The sequence below is a fragment of the Chaetodon trifascialis genome, chromosome 15 (genome assembly GCF_039877785.1).
Source record: "Chaetodon trifascialis isolate fChaTrf1 chromosome 15, fChaTrf1.hap1, whole genome shotgun sequence".
Lineage (NCBI taxonomy): Eukaryota > Metazoa > Chordata > Actinopteri > Chaetodontiformes > Chaetodontidae > Chaetodon > Chaetodon trifascialis.
In genome coordinates, this window is record NC_092070.1 from 9,784,378 (window position 1) to 9,800,974 (window position 16,597).

The following is a 16,597-nucleotide window of genomic DNA, read 5'->3' on the forward strand; positions in this document are numbered from 1 at the left end:
AATGTGAGGATGCAGAGGATTCAGCCGCTAAATGCGGGAGATGGCGACCCCTGCTGCCGCTGAGCAGAACTGCGACCTGCCAACAGACTTCGCTTGACTTTCACTTTCACTTTCCAAACGTCACTAAAAGGCGGACCTGAGAAAACAATTGAGGCCAGATTGTGGATCGGACATGGATAGATTGGCGCCTGTCATTGAATCCTCCGCAACTGGTTCTTGTTGTGATTTCTGAGTTTCCTGGCGCTCATTTCCAGCTTCACAGTGTCCAGATCCTGAAGTACCGAGCAGGGCGCTTCAGGCACTGCACGGCAAAGCAGGGAGGGAGGCTTGGTTTGGTGTCGTCGTTATTCTGTAACAGCTAGTAGGATTCAGAGCATTCGGGCCTGGTGTGATGGACCCGCTGGATTTCCTGGGGTCTGAGGAACTGCTGCGGTTTTTCCGCTGTCACAAAACTGAAATGTCCTGCATGGAGAACCCGCAAACCTTCATCAGCCAGCTCAGGGACCACAACCTGATGCAAGAGGACAAGTACAAGGTGAGGCAGCGAAGCGGAAACGCTGCGCGCCTGGCGCGCGTAGACCTCCGCACAGAAGCCAGACCTGAGCGGGAACTGCATGACGGACAGATTAACGCTCAATGGGACACACATTTGTTTAGTAAAATGCACCAATTAAGCACTTAGATGTTAAAAGTCTCCTTTAGCTCAGGGCCCCACTTCAAGGTGGGATATCAAAGTAATAATTCAGAAAAAAAGAAGTTAAAAATATCATCAATTATTTCCTAATATTTGCATTTTCTCTAGATTGATTATCAACTACTATGCTAAATATTGGTTCACTCTTACATATTACATGTTTTATCGAGGACTGTGCAATCAAATGATTCTATCAGTTTACAGATATTATGAATCTGTCACTGAGCCAAGTTTGCCCATATTATTTATTTTTATTATTTATTATTTTTATCAATAGCTTGTCTGAATCCCTGAATAGTAACATGTGACATAAAACCACAGTCCAGAGTCTACAGTCATACTGTACAGTATTAATCATTAATCACATCAAATGGGAATGAGAAGTGAAATATGCACTGATGTATTAAAAACATCGTTATTTCATTATTGAACAATGACAGTTAATTGCAGTTTTGGGTCAAAGACAATTGTCTAATTTTCTCCATACCTTGTGTGTGCAGAAGATGAGTCGAATGAAGAGTAAAGACAACAAGAGGAAAGCTCTTTATGACGTTCTGGACTGGCTGGAGCGAGAGCGATCACAGCACATCAAGGATTTCTGGAGGTGTGTCTTCAAGGAGGTCATCCTGAACAATTGCCCCACCCTGCGACTGCTGCGCAACAGACTCATGGACGGTCAGATTCTTTGTTTATGGTCCTCAAGGTGTTTGATTGTGATTCTCCTTGCTGTGTTTATGTTCCCTTTGCTTGTGATGAATGATTTTTGTGCATGCTCCCCTGAAACATGTTCATATATACACTCCCCCCAGATTCTCACATATTCTCTGTATATGATCCACTTTTTTCATCTCAGATCCGATTCCAGTACCAGAGTTGTTATTAAAATTTATGTAAAATGCAAGCCTTTTAAAAGCAGCAACAAATTGGTCTGGGATTAAAATTCCAGAATAAAACGCAGCTGCATCAAGTGAGAACAAAATGTAAACATTAAATCACAATTAAGTCTCAGTCCAGTGCAAACAAACAAACCCCAAGATTGGCCTCTTTGTACTGATCCAGCTGTATTTGATGTTTACTATATCCACCGACATGAATGCAATTACAGGCTCTTACCATTCTGACATACAACTGCCTGAGAGGGTGGAAAAGGAAAAGACAGATGAAGGGAAAAGGATGGAGCCTTCGGACGAGGAAGAGGAGGAGGAGGAGGAGGAGGAGGAGGAGGGAGAAAAGAAAGCGAAGTCAGCGAAAAAGAAGAGAAAAAAGACAAGTAAGAACACGCCTGATGAGGAGGGGGGGCAGGCCCGTCCATCGTCTTCACTGACTCCAGGTCAGAAGAAAAAGTCTCAGAAAATAAGCTTCTGTAAGTCACCGTTGAAAAGTGCGGTCCCTTCAGCCTGTTATTCAGTCTAAATATCACCATAATATTTCTAGTGTTTTCTCATTTGGACCAAGAAGTCAAAATGTATTTTTCCCCAGATTCTCCCTTGAAGAAGGGAGAGAAGAGCGACATTTGGACGTGGGCCATCTATAAGGGCCAGCTGCCTGTGACCTGTGGAGAGCAGACAGGAATACTGAACAGAGGCAGACTGGCTAAAGGTGAGAAACACTGAATGACTGAAGGGTCTGATTATGAAAAGTAACTATAAAGAAAACATAACACTGAACCAGTCAATCTTAAGAGAGCTTTTATTGAATGGTATTGTTGAGATATGAAAAAAAATGAAAACCTCTGACAATGACATGTATCGACCAGCAGTTATAAATTTTATGCCGTGTTCTTTATGGTGAACATTTCAGCATTCCCAATCCTCTGAATGTTTCAGGTGAGAAGTGCATTTTGGTCGACAAACAGTGGTTTACTCCCACCGAATTTGAGAGGTTTGCGGGTAAGGGGAGCTTCAAGAACTGGAAGTTGAGTATTCGATGTATGGACACCCCCCTGGGAAAACTTGTACAGGTTTGTTGAAAAGGGATTTTCATTGTGGAACATGCATATAACGAGACTGTGTGCCACAGCTGGCTTCTCTTTAACACCGGCCACGTCGGTGAGCTTCGTCAGATCACTTCACGCACAGTTCATTGAGGAAATTGTTTGATTTTCTCTGCAGGAAGGACACCTGAAATCAGTGAGGTACAAAGGAGGCTGTAAAAAGGTAAGACCAAAAAACTGGTGAAAATGCAGAAATAAATAAAAATGTGACTTTGTTGTTTATCTTTTTTTTAGTGATTCTGATCTGAGCCATGTCCTCCTTTTTCTTCCCGCTAGGCCAAGAAATCACTATTCCCATCTAATGTTTTAGTCACAGGTTTGTTGCACAATACTGACTTCACAAAACTAGAAGAGTATTTAATATTTTGGATTACCGATGAGACAGCACTGCACCCGCACAAGTGATGACAAGAGCGTCTGTTAGCACACATAAAATATTTAAACCTAATGTTGTCATTAGAGCCAAACAGGCAGCCATAGCACACGATTGATCTATCTGTCTACTTCAAAGTGCTTTACAACAGGCAGCTGGACTTGCTTGAGGGTCTAGAAGACATTTGGACTTTCTTTAGTTTTATTGCGCTGTCTCTGCTCGCTCTGTCTGTTTATCTCTCTAATTTGATGTCTTCATTTCTATGAAATGTAAAAGTTTGAAATTCATGTATTTGGCAAATGAACATTGATATTGATATGCACAAGGAACGGCAAAATGGCTACTCACCTCCTCCTGTGTTGTTTAGTGCCTGAGGGAGAAGACGATGAAGATGAAAATGAAGAGTGTGACCTGGACAGGGCTTCATCAAGCAGCGAAGAAAGTTCCTCCGATGTCACAGGTGCTGGTTTCTGTGAAGGGATATTCCGGGTTGAAGTACACTTATGCTAACGATGTTACTTCAGATGTGTATCCTGTATCCCAGTCTCATAGCAATGGCTGTGTTAACCATGCTCTCATCATGCGTCCATTACAGATGAGGAGGGAGAGATGGAGGAACAGGAACATGCAGGAGCCGGTGGCAAGAAGGTGTTCAAAGTCACATGTGGAGCCATAACTGGAACCTTACATGAAAAACGCTTTGCATCAGGTATCATTCTACAGCACATAAGCTAAACATGTGTATTTGTACATCCTGTTTAACGTTCGACCTGTCACTGCGGTGAACAGGGACTCGTGGGAAGAGCATTCGTACTGAGATAAGCTGGATGACCCCAATGGAGTTCATGAGGGAGGCGTCGTGTCATACAAATGCCTCCTGGAGGAAAAACATCATGTGGGAAGGGGAACCGCTCAGTGTCCTAATAGAGGTAACAATGGTCTTCTGTGTTGTTGTAACAGTCCACTGATAGCAGCTTGAATTCTTAACTGAGCATCTTTGAGTGTTTGTGCGATGCAGTCTGAGAGAGAGAACATAATTATCCTTAAGAACTGCAGGGTAGCACCTGCAACCTGATTTTGGGATGTGCATGATGCAAGGAGTTGTCCACAGAGCAGCAGGGCACTGTCAGATTTGTTACCCTGCTGAGTAGATGGATATGTACAACTCCTCATTGTACAGCTCACTGTGGCTGTATGCTTTTTTGCTATATGCTGCAGAATTAAAAATGATCCGGAAAGTGACAGTTGCACAGTGACAAACACATTGCAGTTCCTGTGGATTCTTCACAATAAAAGCCTCTGCACATTTCGCCAGCTGAACACTTTTAATGTGAAACAGCAGTTATTTAATTAACAGACAGGAAAAATACCAGCATCTGATTTAGAAAAATGTTCTTGATAGTGCAGTTTCATGAACTTGTGTGTCAGCTCTCAAACTGACAGTGTGGTCAGCAGTGGTGGAATGTGACTAAGTACATTTTTTCAAGTACTGAACTTAAGTACAAATTCAAGGTAGGGAATGTTATGCAACTTTAGACTTCTACTCTGCTATATATTGAGGTGAAATGTTGTACTTTTTACTGCACCACATTTGTCTGACAGCTTTAGTTACCAGTCACTTTTCAGATTACAATTTTTCATCCCCTCCCTGTCCAGGGAAAACCATGTATCATTAATGCATTATCACAGATCTGAAAACAGGGCTGTTTTTCTGAGCTTATGAAAAGTTGACTTAGATACATAGAGACACATCATATCTGACAGAATATGGTGCATTTGCATTCTGTAAAGTAGTCAGAATTAGCTCAATCTTAAACATACATAGCAGTAAGATGAAGCATACACATTAATGAAGCCGTAATATTAATCCAAAAACTTAACATGTACTGTCACAGTGGAACATTGACAGAGTACTTTAGTGTAACTTTTCATACTTAAATACATTTTAGAATGTTTACATACTTTAACTTAATGTTCTTAATTTGTCTATTTCAGGCAAAAACCTTGAGGATCCACTCCCTGCTGTGTAATTGCCAATTGTGCAAACCAGATAGTAAAGACCTGGTAGGTTGATCAGTTTCAGACCAGCAGCATTTCCTCATTGTGCATTCATCTTTGCTGTGCATGAACAGCGATAATACCAAACCCGTGTCTCTCACAGTGAGCTTCAGTACAAGCCTGAACTGATGTTTTGTATAATCACAGATTTTTTTTCTCTCTGATCCAGTGTGTGGTCATACTGCGTGTAAAGAGAGTTGCTCACATGTCTGTCTTGGCAGGAAAATCAGAGAAATGACGATGAGTGTTTCATCTGTAAAAATGAAAACGATGACTTGGTGGAGTGTGATCAGTGCCCTCGCTCCTTCCATCAGACATGCCACCTGCCTCATGTGGAAGACAGCATTTTAGGGTGAGCGTTGATCATTTATGTGATGTCAGTCACATGGTCACGTCCGGGTTAGAGTTAGGGTTTTGTCCTCTTAAAAGTCGAGATAGCAGGTTGAATTTAGTTATAGTGCGCATTACTAACATATTGAATGACAAACCATGCAAACCTGAGATTAAACAAATATAATTGCATTTGTTTTGATTTCTTAAATAGTATTTCCAAAAAAAAAAAACCTCACAAAATGCTCTCAAAATGCAGATGTTAAAGTTCAGAAATGACTTCCTAAACGCTACTAACCATTAACTTTCTTAAAGTCTCTTCTGTTTAAGCCCTATATCAATATATATATGCTTATGCATTTTGTTTGTGTGTCTGTGTGTGTGTGTGAACAGGGACAGTAGACCATGGATGTGTACGTTTTGTGTATTTGGAAGCAATCAAGGATGCTATTACCGGGATGATCTGAAAAGGGAAGCAGTCATGTCCTCCCAGATATCACAGGACATGCTGGTGAGCACACTGCGTGACTCTCCGTCTGTCTCTCCATCTTAATGCCTGCCACGCTAATGCTCTCCTTTCTTACATCAACAGAGATGCCAGTATCTCCTCCTGTATCTGTGGGGTGCTGATAAGGAGCAAATATTTGCTACAAACCCAAACCTCTACGTAAGTCTTTTTCTTTGCTAATCCCATGCAAGTAAAGTGCACGTGATGAGCTGGCTGCACACAAAACATTCAAATTTCATTCACTCAACTGCTGCTTTGCACCAGCAGTTGAAAGACTACTCCACAGTGATCCAGAGTCCGATGTGGCTGGGCAGTGTAGCTGACAAACTCCAGAACCAGCTCTATCAGACTGTTGGAGAGTTTGTGTCCGACATCCAGCTCATTTTCACCAACTGTGCCTCGTACAACCGAGTAAGAAACGTCATTAGAACCTCTAGATGACATGCACACTTAGGAGTTTTCATCATATTCACATGTGGCACTAAGAGGTCTACATCAACAGTTAAATATGAAAACTCAAGCTTCATTTGTGGGAAAGTGACGGGGCTGTTATGTTCTTTTGCAGGAGAATGCTGAAATCCTTACCACGGGCAACAAACTGAAGGAGATATTTGACAGAGAATTTAAGAACGTGTTCAACATCTGTGAATAGACTGTTGACCAATAACCAGCGTTCTGTTTGCGAACTCGGTAACTATCAGGAAAAGGTTACGAATGTGTAAATGTTGGGAATTTCAACCTTTTTTCTGACATATCCACTGTGTCTAGAACGTCCCAGATGAAACAGTTTTACTTTTTGTTACTGTTTACTTGAATATCCAGTTTAACTAAACAAATTAATATAGTGTTAGCATATAGAGGACAGACTCAGTGAGTTTTTTTTAACACTTAAAGGGGAACTTCACCAATTTTATAATACATCAAAGTCTGTTTACAGGTCTTGGGGTTAATGCTAATAAGTAAAGCCTTTTGTGGCTGCAGAGGGAGATATGGGAACTTTTGAGGCTGGTGGCTCGAGGTTACATTAGCAGAACAATCCTGAATAAAGGGCTGCACCGTTGGCGGTAGAGTTGCATTGCGGGTAATGCTTTTTTTTACTCCCCATCATGAGTCTGACATAGGAGTCATAGGATGTAATGAAAATGAGAAAAAATCAGCAGAGTTCTTTTTGGAGTCTCCTTTTAATCACATTTAAACATTTTGTATTCATATTCAAAATTTCTAAAAAGTTATTTCCAGTATGTCGTTCCCAACATTTTCTTCTTGCCATGTTTTTCTGATGTTCCACCACATGCATCCGGAGGCTTTCTGGGAGTCTGTATTGCTTTGTCTTGAATGCATGTATTGTGAAAGAGTGTAGTCGTCTGAAGCGTTTGCATCGCACAAAATGTCGAGCATTATTTCCATGTCGCGACCCAGTATTTAAAGAGTGATTTCCTGCACTTTCTCTCTGTCGGTCTGGCTCTCTCTGAGCCGTTGTTTGTGGAGGTCTTTTTTAAAAATAAAACATGAGTATTGTGTACATCTTTAATGACAGCGTCGGATTATTTTTTCATAAACCTTCCCCTTGAGGGTTAAATCTATTTTGCAGATGTAAATGAGAAGGACAAAGAATTTATGTGAATGTGTCAAATATGTAAAAATCATGCTCTTTGATGAGGGTAGTTGCATGATGACAGTTAAATCCTGATGATCATCTCATTTTGTGCTCTGTGCGGTAAACATATGTGCAGTGTGCTCGGTCGGCTGACGTCACTCTCACAGCTGCCAGCAGCAAATCTGAGCTGAGAGCTGCGCAGCCGCTCTGCGCATCCGTCGGCTGAGGTGGACAGCGCAGCCATTTCTCTGCCCCTCGTGAAAAACACAGAGAGGGGGATGGCGTTTGTCCATCACGCTCATAACTAACCCGACGTGCGGGAGTCATGCCTTCAGCATATCGAGCCTGAACTCCGCATCACAGATCGAGATCCGCGATCTCCAAACTTTCTCCCAATTCAACGCCTGCGCAGACAAAACAGGCTCCCCCTCTGTCTCTCTCCTCCATTTGGCTTATGTGTGTTTATGTGTCAGCCATGGAGGGAAATCTGCAAGGAAGCAGCGGCGACGTCGCAGCGATGCATGTGAAGACTGAAGCGGTCGATGAGAACACATCTGCGCTGGTTTTAGGCAGTCAGGAGTCGCCTGCGCCCTGCGGAGATACCGCATGCAGAGGAGGAGGAGGAGGAGTGGATCAGACTGCAGAGGAGCTGGCTGACACAGAGCTGCAAGCAGCCACGACGTCTACTCCTGTGCTGCTGTGTGAGTGCAGAGTTGATTGACAGAAGAAGTTTCACGCTTTTGAATTCCCAGTAATAATCTGTTGCTCTAACATGATGACATAAATGTGTCTTTTATGGGTCTCATCAGATCCGGTGAGTACAGAACGCTTCTTCACCACATCAGGGGATGGAAAAACTTACCTGAAGATAGCTCCAGGTGAGTGCGTCAGTGTCAGGGGGTCGAACTTCGGTCTTGCAATGACTCCAATTATAAGAGTGAAATAAAGCACATATTCCATGCATCATGCACAGATGCACAGTGGACTTAAGTCTTGTTGCCATATATGCAAATAGAATTATGTCAGTGAGAGCTTCATTTATGTAAATGAATTAGATCCCAAGCACTCAAAGGCTTGTATGTCAAGGTTTTCCAGCTTATGACTCTATTTTTAGATCAGCCAAATGTCATATGTTGCTTTGTGGGGTGCTCCAAATATGATTTACAGAGGAATCGTAACCCCTCTGATTTTACTGTAAAATCAAAGTCCCATGTGTCTTCTCCCAGCCTCAGCGATGCCACCAGCCTCTTCAGAGAAGACCCTTCCCTCCGGTTCCGATTTCTCCTCCAAAGCTGTTTTGTGTCTGATCGAGGCCGTCGGACGCCGCTGGGGCCTTTATGAGACTCGCGAACGCTCACAGCTCTTCCAGAGCGTGCAGGAGGAGATGGCCTCCAAGGGCCATGTGCTTCCTGTCGAAAAGATCCGTCGCAAGTGGAACAACCTCATTGTCACGTACAAGAGGGTTAAAGACCGCAGCAGGGAGACAGGACACGCGAAAACGTCCTGGGAGTTCTTTGATGTAAGTCCAGCAGTAGGAAAAGAAGTGCTTCCTTTCTGCTCTCTATTTCCACTCGGGGGGGGGGGGAATATCCCAAAACAAACATCAGACACTTCTATAGTTTATAAATAATTTGAGAGCTAATTTGGACGTGAAACTGGCTCAGGAAATGGAACTGGATCAGGTCTGCGTTCTGACCCAGAAAGCTCCAGCACCTAACCGTGTTTACCCAAAGCGACTGCTGTGCGAGCAGATGTTGTTTTATAAGGAAAATTATAATTAGCCAGAATAAACCTCCCTCTGGCAGACTGTTACTTTCTGCTTGTGTCTGCTTGCCTTTCAGGCCTCCTTTTCCTTTGTGAAACTGTAATATAAATGAATTCATCTGAATATACACAGACTGCGATTACAGCTCGAGAAACATGTGAGGCTCAGTCGGCTTTGGATTTCTCCATGTTGCATGCTACATCTTTAACTACTTATGTGCTGTGTGAGAACAGAAAGATTTAAGATTTAAAATGAGAACAGGTGGCTGGATCGGTGCATCACCCTGACTGCCCCAAATATTCAGCAGCGACACTAAAGCTGTTTTCTCACATGAAGCCCAAACAGTGTCCACAGAATCAGGTGCAGACATTGTTCAGTCTTGCCTTTTCGTTTCATGTCAGACGTGTTCTCTCTTGCTGGACATGCTGTGTGGTTTAGGTGAAGGGTGGCACCTGGGTAGAGCATGCAGGAGGAGGACTCATCCGTAAAGATGACTGTTTTTGTGTTATTATCAGTTCTACAGATATTTGGACATATCCGCAATGTCAACAAAGGAGTGGAAAGAAATGTTGGCCAGTTAATAGAAGTACGCAGCAGAAGGATGACTGTTTTCTTAATACTCATCTGAGATCAACTGATGATCACCTGGTCTGGGAATCATTAATAACTTGGGTTGTTTATTTCCTCTCTCCGTCTCTTTGTGTCTGTCCTTTCTCGCTCTAGTTGATGGATGCCACACTGTGTGACACTGTTGGCACTCAGATCATCAACAACAAAAGAAACAAAGTTGGAAGCACTGTTTCTATGCTGCCCGGCCCTTTGGCAAAGATCGCTGCGAAACCACAGGTTCCGCAGCCCCCCGCCATCATCCACCCTCATGGGGACTTTGGTTCGCCAGGGGTTGTGGAATCGCCGGGTCAAGGAGCCGTCAGCAGTCAGAACATCCGTAGCACTGCTGCCATTACCTCAATGACTACAGCGACTTTTAGCCCAGCAAACGCTGCAGAGCTCAAGCCCCTGATCGTCCTCAACAGTGACATTGTTACAACCAGTATTCATCCAGCCACCGTCGTGCCATCTCCATCTTTTATCTCCTCACCTTGTTTTACAGAGACAGCTTCTACTTCCCCTTCCCTTGCTTCAAGTAGTAGCACAGACCTCAACACATCACACTACATCGGTCGTAAAGCTCCATCACTCTCATCAGGTGTCATACCCTTTCGCCTCAGCAACGCACCACTTAGCAATAATCAGAATCTCCTGGGCGTCTCCTCCTTCCCCCCCACGACCTCCTCTCTCACTTCTTCTCTTTCCACCTCGCTATCTGCAACAACCATATCAGGAGCAGAAGGACAGAACCAGAAAGGAAACGAGGAGCAGACCAGCACCACTTTGTTCCAGGAGATTCTGAAGCGACAAGAGGAGCAGGCCTACCTGGATCGTGTGGCTCGCCGCCGAGTGGAAGCCAGAGAGAAGAGGCGCGAGAGGAGGGAGGTACGGATGGCGGAGTCCCTCGGCAGGATAGCCACAGCCCTGGAGCTGCTCTCCTCCAAACATGACACAGTCATTGCCCTCCTGCAGAGACTGGCTGATCGGAAGTGATGGAGGGTGAAAGGCTGGAAAGCGGAGGCTTTTCACCATCCTGGAATCATGTCCATGAAAACCTCTTAAACCTCCTTTAGTGATCCAGCCTGAAAAGGGTTTAACCTCCTTGACTTAAGTGAAATGGGGCATTTTTGTTACATGCTTTTCATTTTAGTGCATTACAGTTTGCAGCACTAACATCTAATAAAAACATTCTCCTTGAAACTTCAGCAAGTCAGATTTTGCCTGAGTGGTTGTGAGGGTTGTGATAGTTGAATGATGATTCCTCTGACAGCTCCTTACTGCTCGATTATAAAAAGATTTTTAAATTATTTCACTATTTCCTTGGGGCAAACCGTCATTGCTTTAGAGACTTTGTTACCATGTTCTCCATGTTTTGCGCTAAAAAGAAAGTTTGGAAGACACCAAATCGATTTGTTAACACCAACCTCCAAAAGCCTCATATTAGCTTCACCTGAGCTCTGTGACGCTCTATGACTGTGCTTTCTGCATGATTTGAAGCTGATTCCTGCTTGCACAATCATGATCTCGTGCGATCTTGTAAATCCAACTGCCTCACAAGGTAAGTAGAATGGCATCATAAAGGTTCCTCCTCAGGTCAGCATGGACAGGAGAACGATTACAGCAAGCGATGCACATACAGCCATGTGAGTATTGTTTTGATTTAGACTTGAAAGAATGTGAATCTGTCCTTTCAGGTAAAGGTGTTGGTCCAGTTTCCTCTTAGATACTAAACCCACTGTGGATGGGTTCAGAATTAAAAAAAAAAAAATCCTGAAAATATTAAACTAGCAAATATGAGAGTAAAAGACTATCTCTCAAACAAAGGCTATATGGTTTCTTCACCAAGCTACTTAGACATGTTAATACATCCACAACAGATGGAGTAGGGGTTAAATAGCAGTTAGCTGGAACCCTGACTTCAGGCTTTACTACAGCGACCTTCAGCTTCTGTTTGTTTCAGGGCCTTTTTGAACTGCATCCTCTACTGCAGCCAGGTCAGGTGACTTTCATGAACACTCCACTTTTTGGTCTTAGGTCACTTTGGCTGTATGTTTTTCAGTATCTTATTTTTATAAGATTCATCCTGTAGATGGGAGCATGGGAGGTGGGAGTGGTAACTTGGGGTCCTCCAAAAAGCAATTATTGTGCAGTGATGTGCAGTGTCGTGACTGTAAATGCTTATGCTTACCTCTCTTACACGCTGTCAGGACTGTGGGTTGAGTGTGAATGTAGTCTGCCTCTTCAACAACGCCTCCTGAGGGTGATTTGATGTTACAGCGCCCTCAAGTGATAGCTTTAACGAACAACATGTTCAAAGTCAGCCAGACCTCAGTGAGAGCAAGTTCTACGGAAGTGTCTGCGTCTCACACTTTCAGTTTCATTTGCTCTGTCGAAGCGAAGCAGAGGTAAGACACGACTTTGTGATTTCATCGGTGGTTATTCTGGTGATTGTTGAAGGAATGCAAAGTTGTTTTGATGGTTTTGTGTAATTTTGTCAATTATACATGGACATAGCAAACAGACATGATCAGATAATGCCCTGTGCTCTCGTATGTTTACTGTAAGTCGGTGAATTGGAAAGCAATCAGCAGCAGCAGCAGCAGCAGCCAGAAGCACCAGATATAATGCAGGAATTCATTGTTCAAACTGGCCAGATATTTGATTTGGGATAATTTACTCATCATCTTAAACTCTTTAAGGGTTATTCTGTGGCTTTATGCTCAGACACACAGGTTTAAAGCAGCTTTTAAAGATGAGCTCGGCTTGGTTTCCCTCCCTCCTCATTCTTGACTTGGACACTTCTGTAAGGCAGTTGTTCCACTTAATCTGTATTTAGAGTACAACATTTTTTAAATGCTGTGTACGTGTTGTCAAATTGATGAAGTTTTCTTTGCTTGTGTTTTGTGTAATTGTTATCTTAAGTTGCAGCTGTCTTGGCCACAGTAGAAAAGCATTTTAACAGGTAGGCTGTGCACAGGTGAAACAGCCTGATTAAAAGCTGTATTTTTGTTGACATTCAGAGGGACGACTGAATGGAGAGGAGGAGAACAAGGGTAAGATTCATGTGTGATGATGAAGAAGACAGTGAGAGGAGATTTAGCTCAAGGAACAGAAAGATGCCTAGATATTTTGAAGATCACGAGGAAGGCGATGAGCAGCCAGGCCCATCCACCCAGAACACCTACAACCAGAGAACACAGGAAAACAGTGGGTCTCTAGAGTCATGTGATATATTGAGCATCATTTATCTTTTTTCCGTCATATGTTTATGTGTTTTTAACAACATATTCTACAATGAAAATTTGAAAACAGTGGGGCCTGACTTAAAGTACCTGTATTGTAAGATGTATTGAATTGCCCACAGATAATCTATGACATGAAAAAGCACTTTGAATGCTGAAAGTCAACTGTGTTCGCAACTCTTCTGTGGCAGATTTGTCAGTATATGCAGAATCTAAAGACCTCTTGATTGTAACCTGTGGAAACAAAATAGGTTTCCTGGATGTAGAGAAGCTGAGCAGGGGTAAGAGGAAACCAATGCTTGTTCAGTTTAATTCATAATTTGATGAAGACATGTCCTTATTCCTTTTCGTTTTTGTTTCTAATCTGTGTTGCTGTATGGTGATGCTCTGTTTAGGTCAGGATTGCATCACGTGTAAGGACCGCTGGTTTGCTCCCTCTGCCTTTGAGGAATTTGGGGGAAAAGGCTCCTCTAAAAAATGGAAAACAAGTATTTTCTATGAAAATGAGCCTCTGCAGTTTTGGTTTGAGGTAAGATTTGGTTTGAGTGTACGTTTCTTTATTCAGTACAGTCAGAACAAACACTAAATAATCTGCTGAACTAACTTCTCGCTATCATCACAGCAAGGTTTATTAACCACCGAGGGATATAAAAGGAGAGGAAGAGAGACCACAAAGGTGACAGAACGTCAGAATTCAATGTGATACTGGTTTTGTAAAACAAATTTGAGTTTTTTCTTTCTTCTCCCAGCAAAAGAAAGTCCAGTCATCAAATCACACATCAGAGAGCTCCTCTGAAGGTTTGTCTTTAACTTAAACCACAAATAAAACAACAAGCAGAGCGCATGCCAAGTTAAAATTATTCATTTGATATTTGTTCAATGCTTAGACCTACCCCAGCAATTAACGATAAAGTGTACATATTATTATGTCCCTGTCAAAGAGTCAGAAATACAATCTGCGGAAGACACCCGGGAAGATGATGTTGCAGATGAAGACTGGCTTCCAGGCAGTGAAGAACTGGGACTGGAGCCAGAGGAAGAATCGGTAGGGCCTGAAAATGGACAAGAGGTTGTCAACTCTGGAGTTGAACAGAGTAAAGAAGAGGAAGATAAACCAGTAAAGGGAGAGATGGAAGATGAGAATATGCCTTCTGTTGCTGATGACAACAGGGTTTTTGAAGGTAATGTTTCCTGATCGTCATCTGCAGAAATGCTATTATTGAAATTAATGTTAGCACGTTAGGCTGGTAAGCATGTCTTTGTGGATCTTCTTTCAGAATGGGAGGCAAATTTGCGCAGTCCAACATGTGAGAGAAGTGTATTTCAGAGGGAAGTAAAAGTTGTCATCAAAAGGCTTCCAGAGGTAAGATGGAAAAATAAAAGATTTGGTTAAACTAGAAGCCCAGCCTAGAAATACATGAGAGGAAAACAGTTACTACCTGAACTAGGGCTGAAAATAACGATAATTTTCATTGTTGATGAATCTGTCGATTATTTTTCTCGATTCATCGATTAGTTGTTTGGTCTATAAAATGTGAGAAAATAGTGAAAAATGTCCATCAGTGTTTCCCAGAGTCTAAGATGTCGTCCTCAGATGTCTTGTTTTGGGTTAGCACTATTGGAATTAGATCACAGAATATCAGATGAAGACACTGCGGACTGACAAATTCCCAAATCTGACCCCTGAGTAGACTGCTGAAGGCCCAAAGAAAAACAGGTTCCAATACAATACAGATGCTAGCATGACTGTAGTCCTGTATTATTATTAAATACATATATCTTATCTATATATCTGTCTAAACAACAATTCAATGACATTTTAAGAGAATTTTACGGCACAGTCAGAAACTGTAAAGGTGAACTATACGGACTGAGCAGCTACATCGGTCTCCGCGCTGGACTCAACAGACACATCAACGACCCCTCACTCCGCCTCTCCTGGTACTTCCTCAAAGACACAGAGTTCACTATGTCTAATAAAGTGTTCACCGGCGTTGTCAAAATTTTGAGGAAGAAAGGACTTGATACTACAGTCCATCACACATCAATTACAGATGCTGACTTCAACGCCATAAAGCGAGTCCTAAATCCAAACAACCCTGCTGAAAAATCCAGTAGAATACCATTAAAAAACCATTAGGAACCATTAGGTTTCTAATGGTCTAATTGGAATTGGAACCCCATTAGGAACCATTAGAAGAAACCATTAGAGACCTACTGGTCCCATTAGGATGTAAAACCATTAGGAACCTAATGGTACCATTAGGACATTAAACCATTAGGAACCATTAGGTTTCTAATGGTCTAATTGGAATTGGAACCCCATTAGGAATCATTAGAAGAAACCATTAGAGACCTAATGGTCCCATTAGGATGTAAAACCATTAGGAACCTAATGGTCCCATTAGGATGTAAAACCATTAGAAACCTACTGGTCCCATTAGAATGTAATACCATTAGAACCAGTAGCTTTACTGGTTCCATTAGGATCTAAAACTATTGGAAAAACATACTGAGAAACCTACTTAGAAACAATTAGAGACCTACTGCTGCAACAGAAATTATCGCAGAGTCCTAATACTGGGCCCCAGAGACATGTCTATACATGTGTAATTGTGTACACTGTAAGAAAAAATTCTGTAAAAAAAACCCAAAACGGTCAAATGACTGGTAGCTACGGCTGCGAAACAAAAACCCTAAAATTAAAGTAAAATACTGATAACAATATATCTGATTCAAATAAAATTAAACTTTCATTAAAGGTTCTGCAGAAAAATACCATTATTCTACAGATTTTTCCTAGATTATTACAATCTAACACCTTTGATTAAGTGTGTTAACACATGCTCAAGATTGTAAACTGCATAAAAAAAGATTAAAATCATCCGTAAATTGCAGTCTTTGTGTTTAGATTGAATGTTTAAATATGTAAAATAAAGTTAAAAACCTGCAGAAGTACAAGCTGCAATATTTAATGATTCAGTTTTTGTAGAATTACAGTTTTAATGTAATACATTTAATATTTTAACTACTGTACTGACTAAAAATATCATGTTAAAGGTTACTGTGAAAAATCCTCAACTGAAAACATATTTAGGAAATACAGAATAGATACATCTAAATATTTTCAATGTTTCAATTAAAGTGGGGTTGGAAACTTAATTACAAATAAAATGTACACCACTATTGATTCTACAACTCCTTTATTTGATGAATTCAAATGTAAATTGACAATATCAACCAGTTATTCAAGGAACTAGAACTTAAAAACTAAAAATTGTATTTCTCCATGTGTCTATCTTGTCTGTTAGCGGTACTATCACTTTAGGTCATGATTTCACCTTTGAACCAGGTGAAGAGCTGCCCTTGGGGGCTCTGTATACCATAGTTCTGATAATATTTGTGGACAAGCATTACAGTCTTAATTT

The 16,597-nt window shown here is 41.8% G+C and overlaps 2 protein-coding genes and 1 long non-coding RNA gene across 3 annotated transcripts; all 3 read left to right on the forward strand.

The window, feature by feature from the left end:
• The first annotated feature begins 122 nt into the window (after positions 1–122).
• LOC139343444 (autoimmune regulator-like) lies at positions 123–7,485 on the forward strand. The gene is made up of 16 exons (XM_070981106.1): positions 123–535; positions 1,195–1,369; positions 1,800–2,057; positions 2,174–2,293; positions 2,521–2,654; positions 2,806–2,850; positions 2,964–3,003; positions 3,428–3,520; positions 3,656–3,769; positions 3,850–3,989; positions 5,056–5,124; positions 5,340–5,470; positions 5,842–5,959; positions 6,041–6,115; positions 6,224–6,367; positions 6,522–7,485. Exons 1-16 carry the CDS (start codon positions 392–394, stop codon positions 6,606–6,608), a joined length of 1,887 nt encoding a protein of 628 aa, XP_070837207.1. The 5' UTR covers positions 123–391; the 3' UTR covers positions 6,609–7,485.
• Positions 7,486–7,716: 231 nt separating this feature from the next.
• Positions 7,717–11,682, forward strand: LOC139343805 (uncharacterized). The gene is made up of 4 exons (XM_070981615.1): positions 7,717–8,254; positions 8,363–8,431; positions 8,780–9,072; positions 10,042–11,682. The coding sequence occupies exons 1-4, from the start codon at positions 8,008–8,010 to the stop codon at positions 10,918–10,920; spliced, it is 1,488 nt and encodes a 495-aa protein (XP_070837716.1). The 5' UTR covers positions 7,717–8,007; the 3' UTR covers positions 10,921–11,682.
• Positions 11,683–13,602: 1,920 nt separating this feature from the next.
• LOC139344022 (uncharacterized) lies at positions 13,603–14,266 on the forward strand. The gene is made up of 3 exons (XR_011603128.1): positions 13,603–13,698; positions 13,792–13,967; positions 14,111–14,266. It is a non-coding gene; the product is annotated as an uncharacterized lncRNA (long non-coding RNA).
• The last annotated feature ends 2,331 nt before the right edge of the window (positions 14,267–16,597 follow it).